General features: G+C 41.9%; 1 protein-coding gene across 2 annotated transcripts in view; it reads left to right on the forward strand.

Annotated features, from left to right (window-relative positions):
* Nucleotides 1-14,398, forward strand: part of vstm2b (V-set and transmembrane domain containing 2B) — a 34,509-nt gene extending 20,111 nt beyond the window's left edge. For both annotated transcript variants that reach the window (XM_070896953.1, XM_070896955.1), the window contains one exon: nt 13,750-14,398. In XM_070896953.1, the coding sequence (XP_070753054.1) occupies nt 13,750-13,826 (77 nt within the window). In that variant the 3' untranslated portion in view covers nt 13,827-14,398. The remainder of the gene's footprint in view (nt 1-13,749) is intronic.
* The last annotated feature ends 597 nt before the right edge of the window (nt 14,399-14,995 follow it).

The following is a 14,995-nucleotide window of genomic DNA, read 5'->3' on the forward strand; positions in this document are numbered from 1 at the left end:
ATTGTTAAGTTTGATGCTCATAAATATTATTGTTTTACTCCACTTTCCCGTGTTGCCCACTCTTGGATGTTGGTTCACAAGTGGCCTATCTAGTTGTTTGATGATGAATGGGAAGACCTGAATTGATGACGACCAATGGGGGGATGCAAAAGGGATGCTTGGTTGTTTATGTTAGTGGCATTGGCGTTGGGGGTGGGGACAAAAGTGGATTTTGCATGAGGTTGTGAGATGAGTGCACTGTTGGAACCCAACTGAACCTCACAATGATCAGGGCATTCCGGGCAGCAATATGCGCCACTGGTGGTACATTGCCCCCATAACCTTCCGTCTCTTCTTCTTCCTTCTCGGAATCCTCCAATGTAGCTCTGCGCTCTGCGCCTTGGTCCTCCTGCAGATCCGAACCTCGCTGTCGGGTAATGTTGTGCGGAGCGCAGTGCATCAAGTCTATTCTGGAGACCCTGGCTGCGCATATTGAAGGGCGCCTCCAGATCTGTCCAGGCAACAGACGCGCATCTTCGTCATGCCGATGGCTTGTTCGAAGACACATCTGGTGGTCATATGACATTTATTGTAATGCTCCTTGGCCTCATTCCTCGGGTTTCTGAGAGGTAGCATCAGCCAAGTTTTACTTGTGTATCCCTTGTCTCTGAGCAACCAGCCGATAATTCTGCTTCCAGGTGCGAAGATATTTGGGAGAGTGGACTGCCGCAGGACAAAAGCATCATGGCATCTTGTGCACACCTGCATAAAGAACCTTTTGTGGTTACACATTGATGGAGTGGAAGCCCTTCTGGTTGACGGACACTCCTGGGTGATCTTGCGGTGCCTTGATTGCCACCTGTGTGCAGTCGATGACACCATGCACCTGTGGGAAGCCAGCCAGAACTTTCTGACGAAGGGTCATTGACCTGAAACATTCACCCTGTTTCTCTCTCCACGGATGCTGCCTGACCTGCTGAGTATTCCCAGATATTTGCAGAGCTTTGTTTGAATCTGGAACTAAATTCTGAGCACTCTGTGCGCGGTTGCAACCTGATTGGAGCTCCCCAGCTTTGTCGTTTGCTGTGAGTTTATCGAGTGAATAATTGAGCCATACTGACCAGTAAATTCCAGGTTTGATCCCCAGTCTGTGCTGATCTCAGCTGGAACAATGTTAGGAATGCTACAATTTGCCTCAGTGCCCCAGGTTAGGGAGTAGATAAATTGCGAGGTTGCTGCTCATGGTTCTAATGCAGCATTCCCTCCTGCACAGATGGATGTCAGGTGAGGACAGAATCAAGCCGGGATGTCCACCACGGTTGAATCACCTGCCAACACTCACTATCAATATTCATAAATAAATAGCAGCCATTTGGCAAGGTACAGGAGGATGACCAGAACCAATGTCTTAAGGTAGGAGGGCGAGGGCTAGAAAAATCACCAGAGAAAAAAAATTGAAGTCCATTCTGGATTGAATTTAATACCATAGGAAATCAGCAGCAGTGAAGATTACCATCAACCCACCTTCAATTTACATTAAAAAAACAACAAGAGTATTAATCTCCATTGGTTTGCACACCATGGAGGAAAGATATAACTTCACCACCTGGGTAGTAATGGGGCTGAATGGATCATCCACTCTTTGTAGAATTTGCTCGAGCTTTGATTGCAATGGGATGCAATTGTGACCAGTTTTATAATGAGCAGGCGATCCGCTCTCACATTCCCACCCAGGCAGTGAAGTTGAAAATGACCCGCAATGTCTGAAACCAGTTAGCACCAGTGGAGCAGGAAACGCACCTTCATCTGGAAAACAGGCCACATACTGGCACAAACCTAGTAAAAGGATCTATTCTGTGATGTGTTTTCACATAAGCAAGCATACATAATAGATTGTTTTACTTATAGGAGAATGTTACAAATTAATCCTGAGAGACAGGGTTATTCATTGTACTGTATGTGCACTATGATTGGAAGTTAGGTAAGGAATAACGAGAAGTTAAAGTGTTCAACCCTGAGTATAAAACAAATGTATGTTCATCTCATCTGATTCCATGCCTAAAACATAAATTATTTAGGACACAAATAAGACAATATATAATTCAATAATAACAGGGAAACAGGCAAAGACAGAATGTGTTTGAGAAATTGAAGAATACATCATGAGTATTAAATCAATTTTTTTGCCAGAATTCTTACATTATAAGAAACAAATCAATATTTAATGCATTGTTGCTTTTGAAGATTCACTTAATATATGCAGAAAGAAAATAATAGAATGTATACTCTGCTGTACAGTAAAGTCAAGAAAATATAGCAGTCTGCAGTGGGACTGCTAGGAAGATGTCTTTATTTGTGTATTTTTTTTAAATAGTTAGGGGAAGAAATTCAGGAGCACCCCGTTTGGGGCGCTAACTTTTGAAAGCTGGAGAAATTAGCAGCAGGCATTAATGATTCTCAGCTTTCTCTAAATTCGGTGATAGCGCTCCAGGAAGGAAGTGGAGCGCTAAATCAAGCGCTACTACTTCCATTGCAGCACTAAAGGACGGAGGCCGGGCAGTAGTGGTGCAGTGCTGTACAATGTCCCATGGTGCTGAGATACGAGGCTCCTTCCCTCCCTTAAAGAGAAGGGCCATTGCTGGAGGCTATGCATTGGGACGAGTTAGCTGATCCCTGACAGAGGCAGCGATCCAGCCCAATCAGCCCCAAGCACACCAGCAGAGTGCTGGGCTGATCAATCGCGGCTGAAGAAAAATCTAACATGATGCAATGAAACAATATTTCTACTTACCGCACCAATATCTGCTTTAACTTGCACCCCCCCAAGCACCCGACCTCTCAAACAATGGCTCCTGCAGCTGTTGGTGTTGTCACTCAGCGACACTGCAGGGGGTGGAACCGAAGTTTGGGTCTGTGGCGCTACTGGGACGATGCGCAGGACAATGATGTCATGATCTCTGGGTGCAAGAGATGTCGCAAGGTGTTACCGCCGCCGACAACCTCTCAGCCAATTTGGCGGGAGTCATTTCTTGTGCCGTGCCTATTTGTTAAGTCGTTAGCGCCCCCTGGCAGCAATAATGGGAGGCGCTAAGGAGGCCAATTTCTAGCCTCCGTTTATAAGGATAAATTATTTTTTACAGCTTTAGTACCCTTTTTCTGAAACATTTCACCAAGGGCAGCTTTTTCCTTCCTACATCATAAATGAGGGAAACATTCTGCCCTTGATGTGTATAAAACAAAATAAATATTATCTGCTATTAATACATCTACAGTTCTGAACCTTTGACCATTTAGGACTGCAGCAGAATTTCTGAAGCAAAATCAAAAGAAATGTTTTTTAAAGTTTGCTTTAATTGTAGCACAAATTAGGAAAGTAGATAATGCTGTGAGTTCACACATGACATTTCACTGCTGTAACCGGAATTTGTACCCAACGCAGGCTGACAGGCTGTAAGTGTCCTATGTTAAATGGAGTTGAGCAGTCCCAACACAAATTTACGAGGCACAAGACCAAAAAAAGGTTTACATCAATTAGCCATCTCACTTAGAGAAGCCACAAGTTGTCAAGTCATATTTGTATAATAGAAAGTGCTTTCCTGAGGTTGAAATTAAGATGGACTGTTAAAGTCATATACACGCTGCATGCTAACTCAACCTTGCAGTGCTTGGTGTTAATACTTGTTGCCAAAAGTAGAAAAGTGTCTCATTCCTCAACAGTAACACCTCTTGATGAGCACAAAAAAAAAGATTAGGTTAAAGAGTAAAATCTAACTGGCCAAAAGTGTGGACATTAATTTATGAGAAAACCTGGGATGAGCTCATTGTCACAATTCAATCAAATCTCAGTTCTCTAGTTGGTTCATTAGTCCCTTACTTGATTCAGATTGGCTGGGCATAGGAGCATAAGAACAGGAGTCGGCCATTCAGCCTCTCAAGCCACTTCCACAACTTAATCAGATCATGGCTGATCTATATCTCAACTCCATTTGCTGCATATCCCTTGATACCAATGTTCTCCCTAAGGTGTGCGGCCATGCATCAATTGCAAGGTCCCTTGCAGGCCTCTCAGCAGCTGCTGCCACTTTAAAGGGACCGGGCTGAAAAATAAAATTAGTGGGAACATTGCTTGATACCCTTAGCTAACAAAAATCTATCGATCTCAGTCTTAAAAGCTTCAATTGACCCAGCATCCGCAGCCTTTTGGGGGTGAGATTTCCAGATTTCCACTAACCTTTGTGTGAAAAAGCCCTTCCTGCTTTCACTCCTAACTGGCCAAGTTCTAGTTTTAAGACTTTGTTCTGGATTCCCCCACCAGAAGAAATAATTTCTCTGTATCTAGCTTTATCAAATCCCTTTATTATGTTAAAGACTTCAAACAGATCACCCTTCAGTCTTCTAAACTTGAGGGATTACAAGCCAAGATTATGCAACCCGTCCTCATAATTTAACCCTTTTTAATATAGCCTTCCTGAGGTTCAGTGTAGCAGCAGGTTCCGTGGTAAAAGCCCCTATTTGCTTTCATAGTTTTTGTAATGTATTCTTAGGGATCTACTGTCTATATCGTGTATACAAACAGTCAAAGACTGGACAGTAATAGTAAGTCGAGAATAATAAATGTATTTATGTTGTGCACATGTTGAACAGTCAAGAGTAAATCATCATCATAGGCAGTCCCTCGAAATCGTGGAAGACTTGTTTCCACTCTAAAAGTGAGTTCTTAGGTGACTGTACAGTCCAATATGGGAATTACAGTCTCTGTCACAGGTGGGACAGATAGTCATTGAAGGAAAGGGTGGGTGGGGAGTCTGGTTTTCCACACGCTCCTTCCGCTGCCTGTACTTGCTTTCTGCATGCTCTCGGTGACGAGACTCGAGGTGCTCAGCGCCCTCCCGGATGCTCTTCCTCCACTTAGGGCGGTCTTTGGCCAGGGACAGTAGTGACAGCAAACTGCTTGGATGTCTATCGCCTCTCCAGTTTCTTTACATTCGTGGTTCTTCTGTGTTTATTCAACTGAATCAGAATTTTAATATAAAATTCTTTTATTTTTAAACAGAATCATCCATCAAGTAATGATAACAATAAACAATGGAGTATGTTTCATGCTAACCCAGTCCACCTTGTTAATTAAAGTACTTTGTGCTTTAATCAGCTCCCTATCCTCTACTTCAGCATAAATCATACATTACTGTCATAATAATCCATGATCATGTAGTGTCTGGGATTGTGGTTACATTACCAGCAGCCAATAACTCCTAATAGATGTATTGGAATTGGTGAACATGTTCTAAATTCCTTATTATCAACAGACTGCAGGAGAAGAAAAAAGCAGCATTCAAAGAAAAATTCTTAAACTATTACCAGAACAGTCAAACAAAAATGCTTACCCAAACTATATATAAAAGTACCTCAGCATGAACCATGTTCCTCTAATGGCTGTGGTACATATTGGAGCAGGTTTAAAGCTGAAAGATCAAAACGTTGAGCTAACTAAAATGTGAGGTTCTCAGCTGGCACCTTATTATACTCTCCCTTCTCTACTCCAGCATGAAGCCCACTCACATTGGCCGGTTCTTCAAAGTCTGAGTCTGTTGAATCTTTGACTATGACTATGAATTATTTTTGTGGTTCTTTACATAACTAGAAATTGTATTTAATTTTAAAAATTCAGAAATTATGCAGATGGCAAGCTTGAGGCTGAAAAACTGAAAGGGTTCAAATGTAATTCTATTTCATTGCATTAATTTATATGCTGGCAGATCTTAATCTAAATCAGCTAAATTCACATAGATGATCAGCTGGTTTAATTTGGGGTCGTAAAAATGATCTGAAATTGGTAAGTAGTGTTAGGATTATTGGAAAAAGATACCCAGGTTTAAACCTAAATGTGTTTTTGTCAATTCTGACAGTGATGGGGTAATTTTGTCTTATTTGTTGCAACCTTGTGTCTCACAATAAGATTAGATTGGAATGTGAGAGGATCAGAGGTATGGTTACTGATTTCTAGTACTGTGCCAATCCATTACGTTTCTGTCTGAACAGGAAATATTTAGTATATAATCATATATAAGTATCAACTGTATATTATTAACAAATAGATTTAGAGCCAGACCTTGTCCTCTGTTTGCTACTGCGCTGGATAATTATACAACTAGAAAGGACATGATGCAAGCAATCCATGGTTCATTCAGATTAAATCATTCCAGCAATATACAGTCAATTGCTCAGCTAACAACCTGCAAGAATTTGCTTGTTTTGTTATTGAAACAATTTCAACAGTTTTTTCTCCGGTAGGATCTGAAGGACCAGATCATCTGTATTTTAATCGCTCCATCATTGGCGGCCGTGTTTTCAACTGCCTGGGCCCTAAGTTCTGAAATTCCCTCCCTGAATCTCTCTGCCTCTCGACCTCTCTTTTCTCATTTATAAGATGTTCCTTAAAACCTACCTCTTTGACAAAGCTTTTGGTCATCTGTCCTAATATCTCCTTATGTGGCACGGTGTCAAATTTTGTTTGATAACACTCCTGTGAAGCGTCTTGGGACATTTTACTGCGTTCAAGGCAGTACATAAATGCAAGCTGTTGTTGTTGTTGCACTGCCCATGTCATGCCAGCTTGTTCTCTCAATTATATTAGCCAATTAGTAAGTGTTTTACTGTTTGGATTTTGATATGCTCTGCTTGGTCATAAAACTGGCATTGTGAATCAGCACTGTTATGGACACCGTCCGATTTTCATTTCGATAACAGACAGCCGATTTGCAATGCCAGCATTACACCTAAACAGCAAGTTGAAAAATCCACCCCCATATTTCACAGCAGTGATAATAAAAACAATATTATTCTTGCCTGAAAATACTACATAGCACTTGTGTGGTCTTGACCTTGTGTAAACCCTGAGGTTAGCACTGGCCATGGGATTAATAGAATATTGCATCCAATGGCAGTGCATTTTTATAACCCTTTCACTCATGAAATAAACCTTCAGAATACATGATTTCCTGGGGAGTTCACATTTGTGAAAGAAACACAAAGATCCATCAGTATGCAGTTTCCGATATTTTTGATGATTGTTCATTGTTCACCAACTGAGTTAATATGGTTGTTGGATCTTGCCTTAAATATTCTCAGCTACAGCACTCCTATAAATGGTCTGACCATCTTATATTTACAGGCGTGCCTCTGCTGATTGATTTCTAACTATGCAATAGCATAACCCATAGGTGTAACAATCCTGGCACCCTTATGATCTGAACCAGGCATTCATGTCCCTCAGACATGCCCTCTCATTCCTCTCCAACCCTCTTCAAAGTGGACCAAGGAAATAGCTGGTAAGACGGGGCCAGATATTCATTCTTAAGCTGTTTTATTTCACAGTGAGTGAACATACACAGCAACTGATCAGACTCACTTCATACCATCAGTACAATTTAATCCTCATGTAATAATACAAAATAATGAAAATACTATGCATCCCCATGTTAGTGGATCATATTTGGGTCTCATTGCACCTGTTGTTCAGGCGTAAAATGGGCACAATAAGGAGCAAATTTGGGGACCAACCTCATGCCCAAAGGATGCCTGAAAGATGACCAAGCTGATATTAGACCAGGTCATGTTTCAGGCATCCTTGGTGACCAGTTAAAACGGTCATTAGGTCCTGTACATTTGTACAAAGCTCACCCAATTAATATTAAACTTTGTTTAAATAGTAAGGATTAATGGCATTATTGGGAGAGGTAGTTTGGAAGAGTTACTGAGCCCATTAGTGTGAAGGAGATGAATTAATATGTACAACTGAAATTACACGATTACTTGTGTTTTAATAGCTGATTTTTTGACCTTCCACATTCTACCCTCCGTAAACTTGAGGTCATGCAAAACTCTGCTGCTCGTATCTTAACTCGCACCTAGTCCAGTTCACCCATCACCCCTGTGCTCACTGACCTACATCGACTCCCAGTTAAGCAATGCCTCAATTTTAAAATTCTCATCTTTGTTTTCAATACCCTCACCCCTCCCTATCTCTGTAATCTTCTCCAGCCCCACAACTGTCCGAGATGTCTGTGATCTTGCAATTCTGGCCTCTTGAGCATCCCCGATTTTAATCGCTCAACCATTGATAGCTGTGCCTTCAGCTGCCAAGGCCCTCAGCTCTGGAATTCCCTTCATAAACCTCCCAACATTTCTTCCTCTTTTTCCTCCTTTAAGAATGTCCTTAAAATCAACCTCTTTGACCAAGCATCTGCCCTAATATCTCCTTATGTGGCTCTGTGTCAAATTTTGTTTTATAACACTGCTGTGAAGCGCCCTGGAACGTTTTACTACATTTAAGTCGCTATCTAAATACAAGTTGTTGGTGGTGGTGTCAATTCTTCTCCTGTTGGTATTGACTCCTTGTTGGGGTTCAGTTCCCAAATGCTGGGCACTGTCCAGTATCTTGCCCGAGGTTTCCTCTGTGAGTCGTGTAAGTGGGATGGTCAAACATGGGGGCATCGCAGCCTGTAATTTTCTTCATATTAAAACCATTTTTTTTTAAATGTCAGCCTTTTAGTACAGAAGTAGTTTTCATTCTGAAGAGCAGCTTATACGAACTCCTGCGCAATGTATTTTTTCCACCCAGCAGACTTTACACAGGAATGGTTGCAGGCATGCGTAATATAGAAAGCAACAGTTAAGAAATTAAATGTTAAAGATAAAAGACAACGCACATAGAGCAAGAGCTGAACCCGGTGCCTATTAGAGCAGAGCTTTATTTTCAGTAATTTCCTGCAGTAAGCCTGAAGGCAGCACAGGCAATTTAGTTTAACAGATGAATAGGTACCTGAGGTAACAGAGTTTAAATAACCTTCTCCCACCTATCTCTCTGAAGGTCAGGCTGAAGAGCTGTTAGTTTTTATAATGAGAACCTGAAGCAGTTTCTCTAACAAAAAACAATTGGAATACAGAAATCTTCAATTAGTGCCATTAAGATATATCCCACATACTGCCCGTGCAAAATGCGATTTTGGTCAAAAAACACTTACATACCGGCAACATACCGCTTGGCGGAATATTCATCATTGACATACCGCCGAGCGGTACGCACACCGTCGTGCAGGACCACCCGCATACCGCCCAAAAAGTCCAATTTTCATGTCATACCGCTGACATACCGGAGCTGCATACCGTCCTAGAAAAGGTGGTTTACGCGATGTTAAGTGGGCGGAAATGGGTGGAGTGCACAGAGCTGCCATTTTGGAAATCGGGAATTGTCAGCTAAAGCAGCACCTCTATTTCAGAGGTGAACAGTGACTTAATAGTGCAATTTAGAATGGAAAAGTTATTTTGATTGGTACTGAGTAACTTATTAAGATAGAAGACATTTTAGTTTTTTTTTCATTGAAAAATTTTGTGGAGATTTAAAAAGAATGGGGCCTGTACTATCTCAGCCTGTATTGCTGACTACCTGTCTAATGGAGGAACCAGATGTGAGAAGGTTTATAAATGAACGCTTTGCTTGAATGTGGAGAGCTGCATTTTGGGACCCTGATGACTGATACCCCAAAAGTTTGACACTGTACAAGAGTGTTTAAATTCAATTCAAACATTTATGTAAAAATGTCAAAAATATACAACAATTTAAAAACTTATAACTATAAAACAACTGTAACAACGTTTACAACTTTAATAACAACTTTAACAAAACTTTTATAACTTTAATAAACTTTTACAAATCAAACTTCAATTATTCAATGAACAAGAACAAAAAAAGATCCTTTACTGTCCTCGACCACGACCTCAATCCCATCCTCGACTGCGCACTACACCACACTTGGGACTATTCTCCTCTTTCTTACTCCTGCCCTTCCCTTTCCCAGTGCCTTGAGCCTGGACCTCCCTGGGTGGTACCAAGCCGACGTGCAGAACCCCACCCCGAGTGCTGTTGCTGTCGTTGGGGGGCAGACATTGCAGGCGCAATAAATGGGGCCTCAGGAGTAGCTCGTGATGTGGAAGGCACGGCTTCAGTGCTGGAAGATGATGTTGTGCTCCCCACCTTCAAGTGCTTTCGACCTGACTACTATGGCACAGGGGGGGGGGGGTTCTGCGCCATGTCCCAATCCCATCAATTGCCACATGGCTTCAACGGCGTTGGTGATCCGCTCCATCGCAGTGATCATACATGATATATCCTCTGACTGCTGCTTTGATAGAGCCGTGATGTTTGTAGCTATCATAGTCACGGCCTTGAGCAGCTCTCGACCTATGTCGACAGTGGCCTGTGACAGATGCACCATGTCCTGGTACACGCCTACAGCAACTGACCTTTTCTGCACCAACCTCCGGCGCTGCGACAAAGATGCTGCAAAACTGGGGGTGCCTTGCTGCACATCACTTGGTTCCACAGAATCAGAGGAGCCATGGGGAAATCCCCTGAATACAGACTCGGTGGTGGGAGATGTTTCAGTTGGCCCACATGGAGCTGGTGTACCCTCCATCTCCACCCCACCTCCACTGGCTCCAGGATCAGCTACTCTTCCTCTTCCTTTTCCTCTTCTTCTTCCTCATCTCTGCCAGTGGTGAAGTTGGGAGAGGGCTGGGTGACGCCAGAGGTGGAGGCAGTGGGTCTGTCATCTGATCTCTCTGTGTCGGTGTGGTCTGCATCACCCGAGTCTGGAAGTACAAAAACAACATTGAAAAATACTTGACACCAGGGGAGGGGTCAGGGTTTCATGAGTACATAGTACAGTGACTTATCGCATGTCCACCACTGCTGCAGTACTGCATTACATATCGCAGACAGACAATGCCTTTATGCATTGCGTTACATGCCCCCAACATTGCAGTACATCACATGAGGCCAACATTACAGTGTAATAAACTTACATTACATTACATGAGGCCAACATTACTGTCACAGTTACATTACATGACATAACAGGAGTGCAACACCGACCGGGGATTGTATTCAACTTACCATCCTGTGAGAGTGGGTCAGCTCCAATGCTGGTGGTGGCACGACTGCTATCCCCGACCAGGAACAGGGCACAGATCTCGATTTCAGTCAGAGGCTCTTGGGTTGGCCTCATGTGATGTACTACAATGTTGGGGGCATTTAACACAATGCATAAAGGCATTGTCTGTCTGCGATATGTAATGCAGTACTGCAGCAATTGTGGACATTTAAGTAAGACTGCGATAAGTCACTATATTTTCTCCATATGCCACTGATCGGCTGCTATTGCAGATATCTTCTACTACAAAAAGTAAAGTAAATGAAAGCAAAAATCTTCAATCCATTTAACATCGCACCAACATCATCATCATGGGCAGTCCCTCGTACGAAGATGACTTGCTTCCACAAGAGTTCACAGATGTTTCAATGAAGGACCCGATGTTCCAGTCCTGAACTCCAGTTGAGGGGGTGGAAGATGCCTGTGCGTGAATTTTATTAACGTGTGGTGACCGTTGCACATCAGAGCTAGGCCTTTATCCAGTGGCAAGGATTAACCAGGACGACTGGAGACCTGCTCTACTGCACGGACCTAGTGTGCACAGATATCGCAGTGTGGGCAGGTCCGTGCTGCCCCTGGGCCCTCGGCTTTTCTGGGCCCTGTATCCTCATTCGTCGCACCTCCGCCACGATGTCCCAGGACCCGGCGCTCCAGCTCTATTTATAGCCCCGACCTGCAGTGGTGTTCTCACACAGGTTGGGGCGGCCCACATCACACACACAGGGTCTCACACACACAGGGTCTCACACACACACACACCCATAAAAAACACTGTTTATCCTCTTGTCCTCGCCTGAAAGCATGAATACATTGCCGTAACTTTAAGATAAATAAAATCATCCGTGTGACACTGAACCTGCATTTACATGGTACATGGCACATGGGGGGGTGGGGTGCATAAATAAAATCATTACTTATTCTTGTGACCCTCACCAGGTCATTCCACCTCTTACGGCACCTTTCCCCGGTGCATACCTTGGTACTTGTGGAGGACATAGTCTCCCCGATCTCATCCCATATTCTGTTGTACTCCTTTGGCGGGGGCTTTCCACGACCATCCTTCATTAGCTCGGAGTACCACCCTGTAATATTCTCCAGAAGGGCAGGTAGCTCCGTCTCGTCGCAAGCGGGCGCCCTCAACCTCCCATCCTTCTCGATGTTCCTCCGCTTGGATTTTTTTGAACATTTCCATAATATTTCTTTTGATTTTTGCTTTGTAAAATATGTCTTCTTATTCTTCAAACTGTAGAATTATTATTTGTGATGAATATTTTTTAACTCTGCAATGTGTTTTTAAAGTAACTGCCCGTCGACTAGCTCGCTGCTCCTTCTCACTCTCTCTCCCTCCTCTTCAACTCACTGCATCTGCACGGATGACCCCTGACCCCCGAAATCACGGGTAAAAGGCTCTGTTAAAAAAAAACGGGGAAAAAAAATTGCACATGCGCAGTTCAGTGCCGCACCGTCCATCGAAGAGAAAGTCAGTCTGGATCGATTACTAAGTTACATACCGCCTGTTGCAGACCGCTGACATATCGCCAACAAACACCGAAAATACATCGACCAATTTTGTCCTCTTCGTTCTCGGCAGTATGCCGGCAGTTTGAAATGACGCCGAGAAATGGGCGGACCTTATGCATCGACCAATTTCAGGCCCATAGAAGTGAGTGAATCCAATAAGAATTACAATACTGGAACAAAGGAAATATGTTTTGAGTTCAAGCTGTGAATCATGTATGAAGATGCTGCACCTGTTCTCCTTTATTTACTTACTTGTGTGTACTATTGCTGATTATAAAAGAATGATATAACAGATTGTTAGCAATAAGAGTGCAGACTACATACTTATGAAAAGTTTGTGTTTAGTGTGTATTGACAATCATAGGAAAACTGCTGCTGGCAGCAACGTGTTTAGCCATAGGTTCCGAATGCCATACAGTAGTTAGAACAGCAAAAGGAATTTGGCTATGCCCAGAAATCAGGACACCTTTTCTATTGAAAATAACCCAAGTTATTTAGTTCTGATTTGTCACTTGCGATGGGTTTGCCCACCTCAGTGATGGGTCTGTTCCCATTGTCAATTGGAGGAGTTATGTTTGGAGTCTGGATCCTTCTCTTAGCTGCAACTCTCTCCAGTTCACTACTTACTTATTTTCCTACATTACAACAGTGACTTCACTTCAAAAGTACTTCATTGGCTGTAAAGTGCTTTGGGAAATCCTGAGGTTGTGAAAGATGCTATGTAAATGCAAGTCTTTCGCCTTTCTAATTTTCTTTTTTCTTCTACCCACTTCGTGTTTATCAAACTGGTATTGTAATGGTGACACAGGGAGGGAGTACTTTGTACGATGCATTGGGTAGAAGAGACTTCTGGCAACTAAAAGTTAATTGAAGATCTGCTTAACTTGGTGTCCTGTTCACATGAACATAAAATAGGACCAGTTTAATCATATCCAACAGTATAACTCTGATCCAAACAGAGCAGTTCCATTTCTTCACCAATTACTGGTTTATTATCAGAATTTAATTATATTACTGTTCATTCTATTTATAGCCAGGTACTTTGGATCTGAAATAAACCAATTTGGTTCAGAATATTTTGAGGATAAAAGCTGTGGGCCGATTTTCAAGTTCCATGTAAATCAGGAGGGCGATGAATGGGGCATAGTGGATTAGTACCAAACCTTATGTTTGTCTATTGATTGCAATGATCAGGAAATGTCATTAATGACTGTACAAAGTGAAGTACTGTACAAATAATCTTTAATTTTGCCTGCAGGTTGTGAGCCCCTTTCTGCTACGCACCCATTCCTGTTTATCTCTTTGCTGATCTTACAAAGGCTCTGCACATATTAGTAAACCTTTGAGTGACTTCTACAAAGTAATCCTTCTCAAGAAAACAAAGAAAATGTGCAGTGGAGACAAAAATAGACTATGAAGAGCGAAGAATTTAAAAACTGGTGACATCAATCTGCCTTTCAAAAATTGCAAAGGAAGCACTCGAAGGCTTGAAAGGGAAAAATGTTCATGTGAGAACGTCCTTCAAAAATTTTCAGCACATTCTAAATGTTCTCAACGTGGTGAATTAATTTCCCAATAAACACAATGTAAAGCCTTGCTGTATATAGCATGGCAATTATTATTAATAAGATTATTTTCTTTGTAACAAATTCAGCCTGCTTGTTTTCTGCACAAATTGTTCCATAGCCACCTATCAGTTCTTGATATTCTAAAGTGATAATGCAGGGTCAGTAAACCTAATGAAATGTGAATATTTTAAATTGATCCCTTTGGTTAGTTCCCTCAGTTTATTTGATGGTATTTAGATTTGATTCCCTTTGAGAATTTTAAGTAGATACAACACATCCCATCATAAATACTATTTAGCATCAACAATATTTATTTTTAATAAAGATGGGAATTAAGGTAAGACATTCATTTATAAACTGTATTGATATATTACTGAAAATAAGTTGGAATAAAGAATTTTCAAATAATGTCTTCAATACCTGTATTGTTGTGCATCTGAATCATAGCACAAAAAATTCAGATACATGATATTATTTTTCTTTAACGATATTGGTCCGATAAAGATGCAAATGCATACTTCTATTGTGGAGTCTCACCCCGAGAGCACATAGCAGAAAATCCCAGGTCCATTCCTGTACCGATTCACATTGCTCTGAATGAGATGGTACAGTAAGCTTTTTATTATATATGAGACCACTACAGCAGGGATAGACAATAAATTCAGTAGGATCTGGGATTACGCAAGATGGAAAATTGTGGGGAGTGCATTTGCAATTTCCTGATAATACTCTTCCAGTTGGCGAGTCACAGTGCAGGATGTGCATCTTTGTAATATAGATGCCAAGTACAGATATGTCTAGTATCAGTGCTTTTGTTACAAAATTGTTTTGCATTCAACTGCAAGGAAAGTGCAGCCATAATTTAGGATGAACTGTCGGCCCATCCTAAATCAAGACATGCATGGTTAAGCTATCCACCCCCACCTATAAATGTTT

This window comes from Pristiophorus japonicus, chromosome 13 (assembly GCF_044704955.1).
Source record: "Pristiophorus japonicus isolate sPriJap1 chromosome 13, sPriJap1.hap1, whole genome shotgun sequence".
In the NCBI taxonomy this organism is placed as follows: domain Eukaryota; kingdom Metazoa; phylum Chordata; class Chondrichthyes; family Pristiophoridae; genus Pristiophorus; species Pristiophorus japonicus.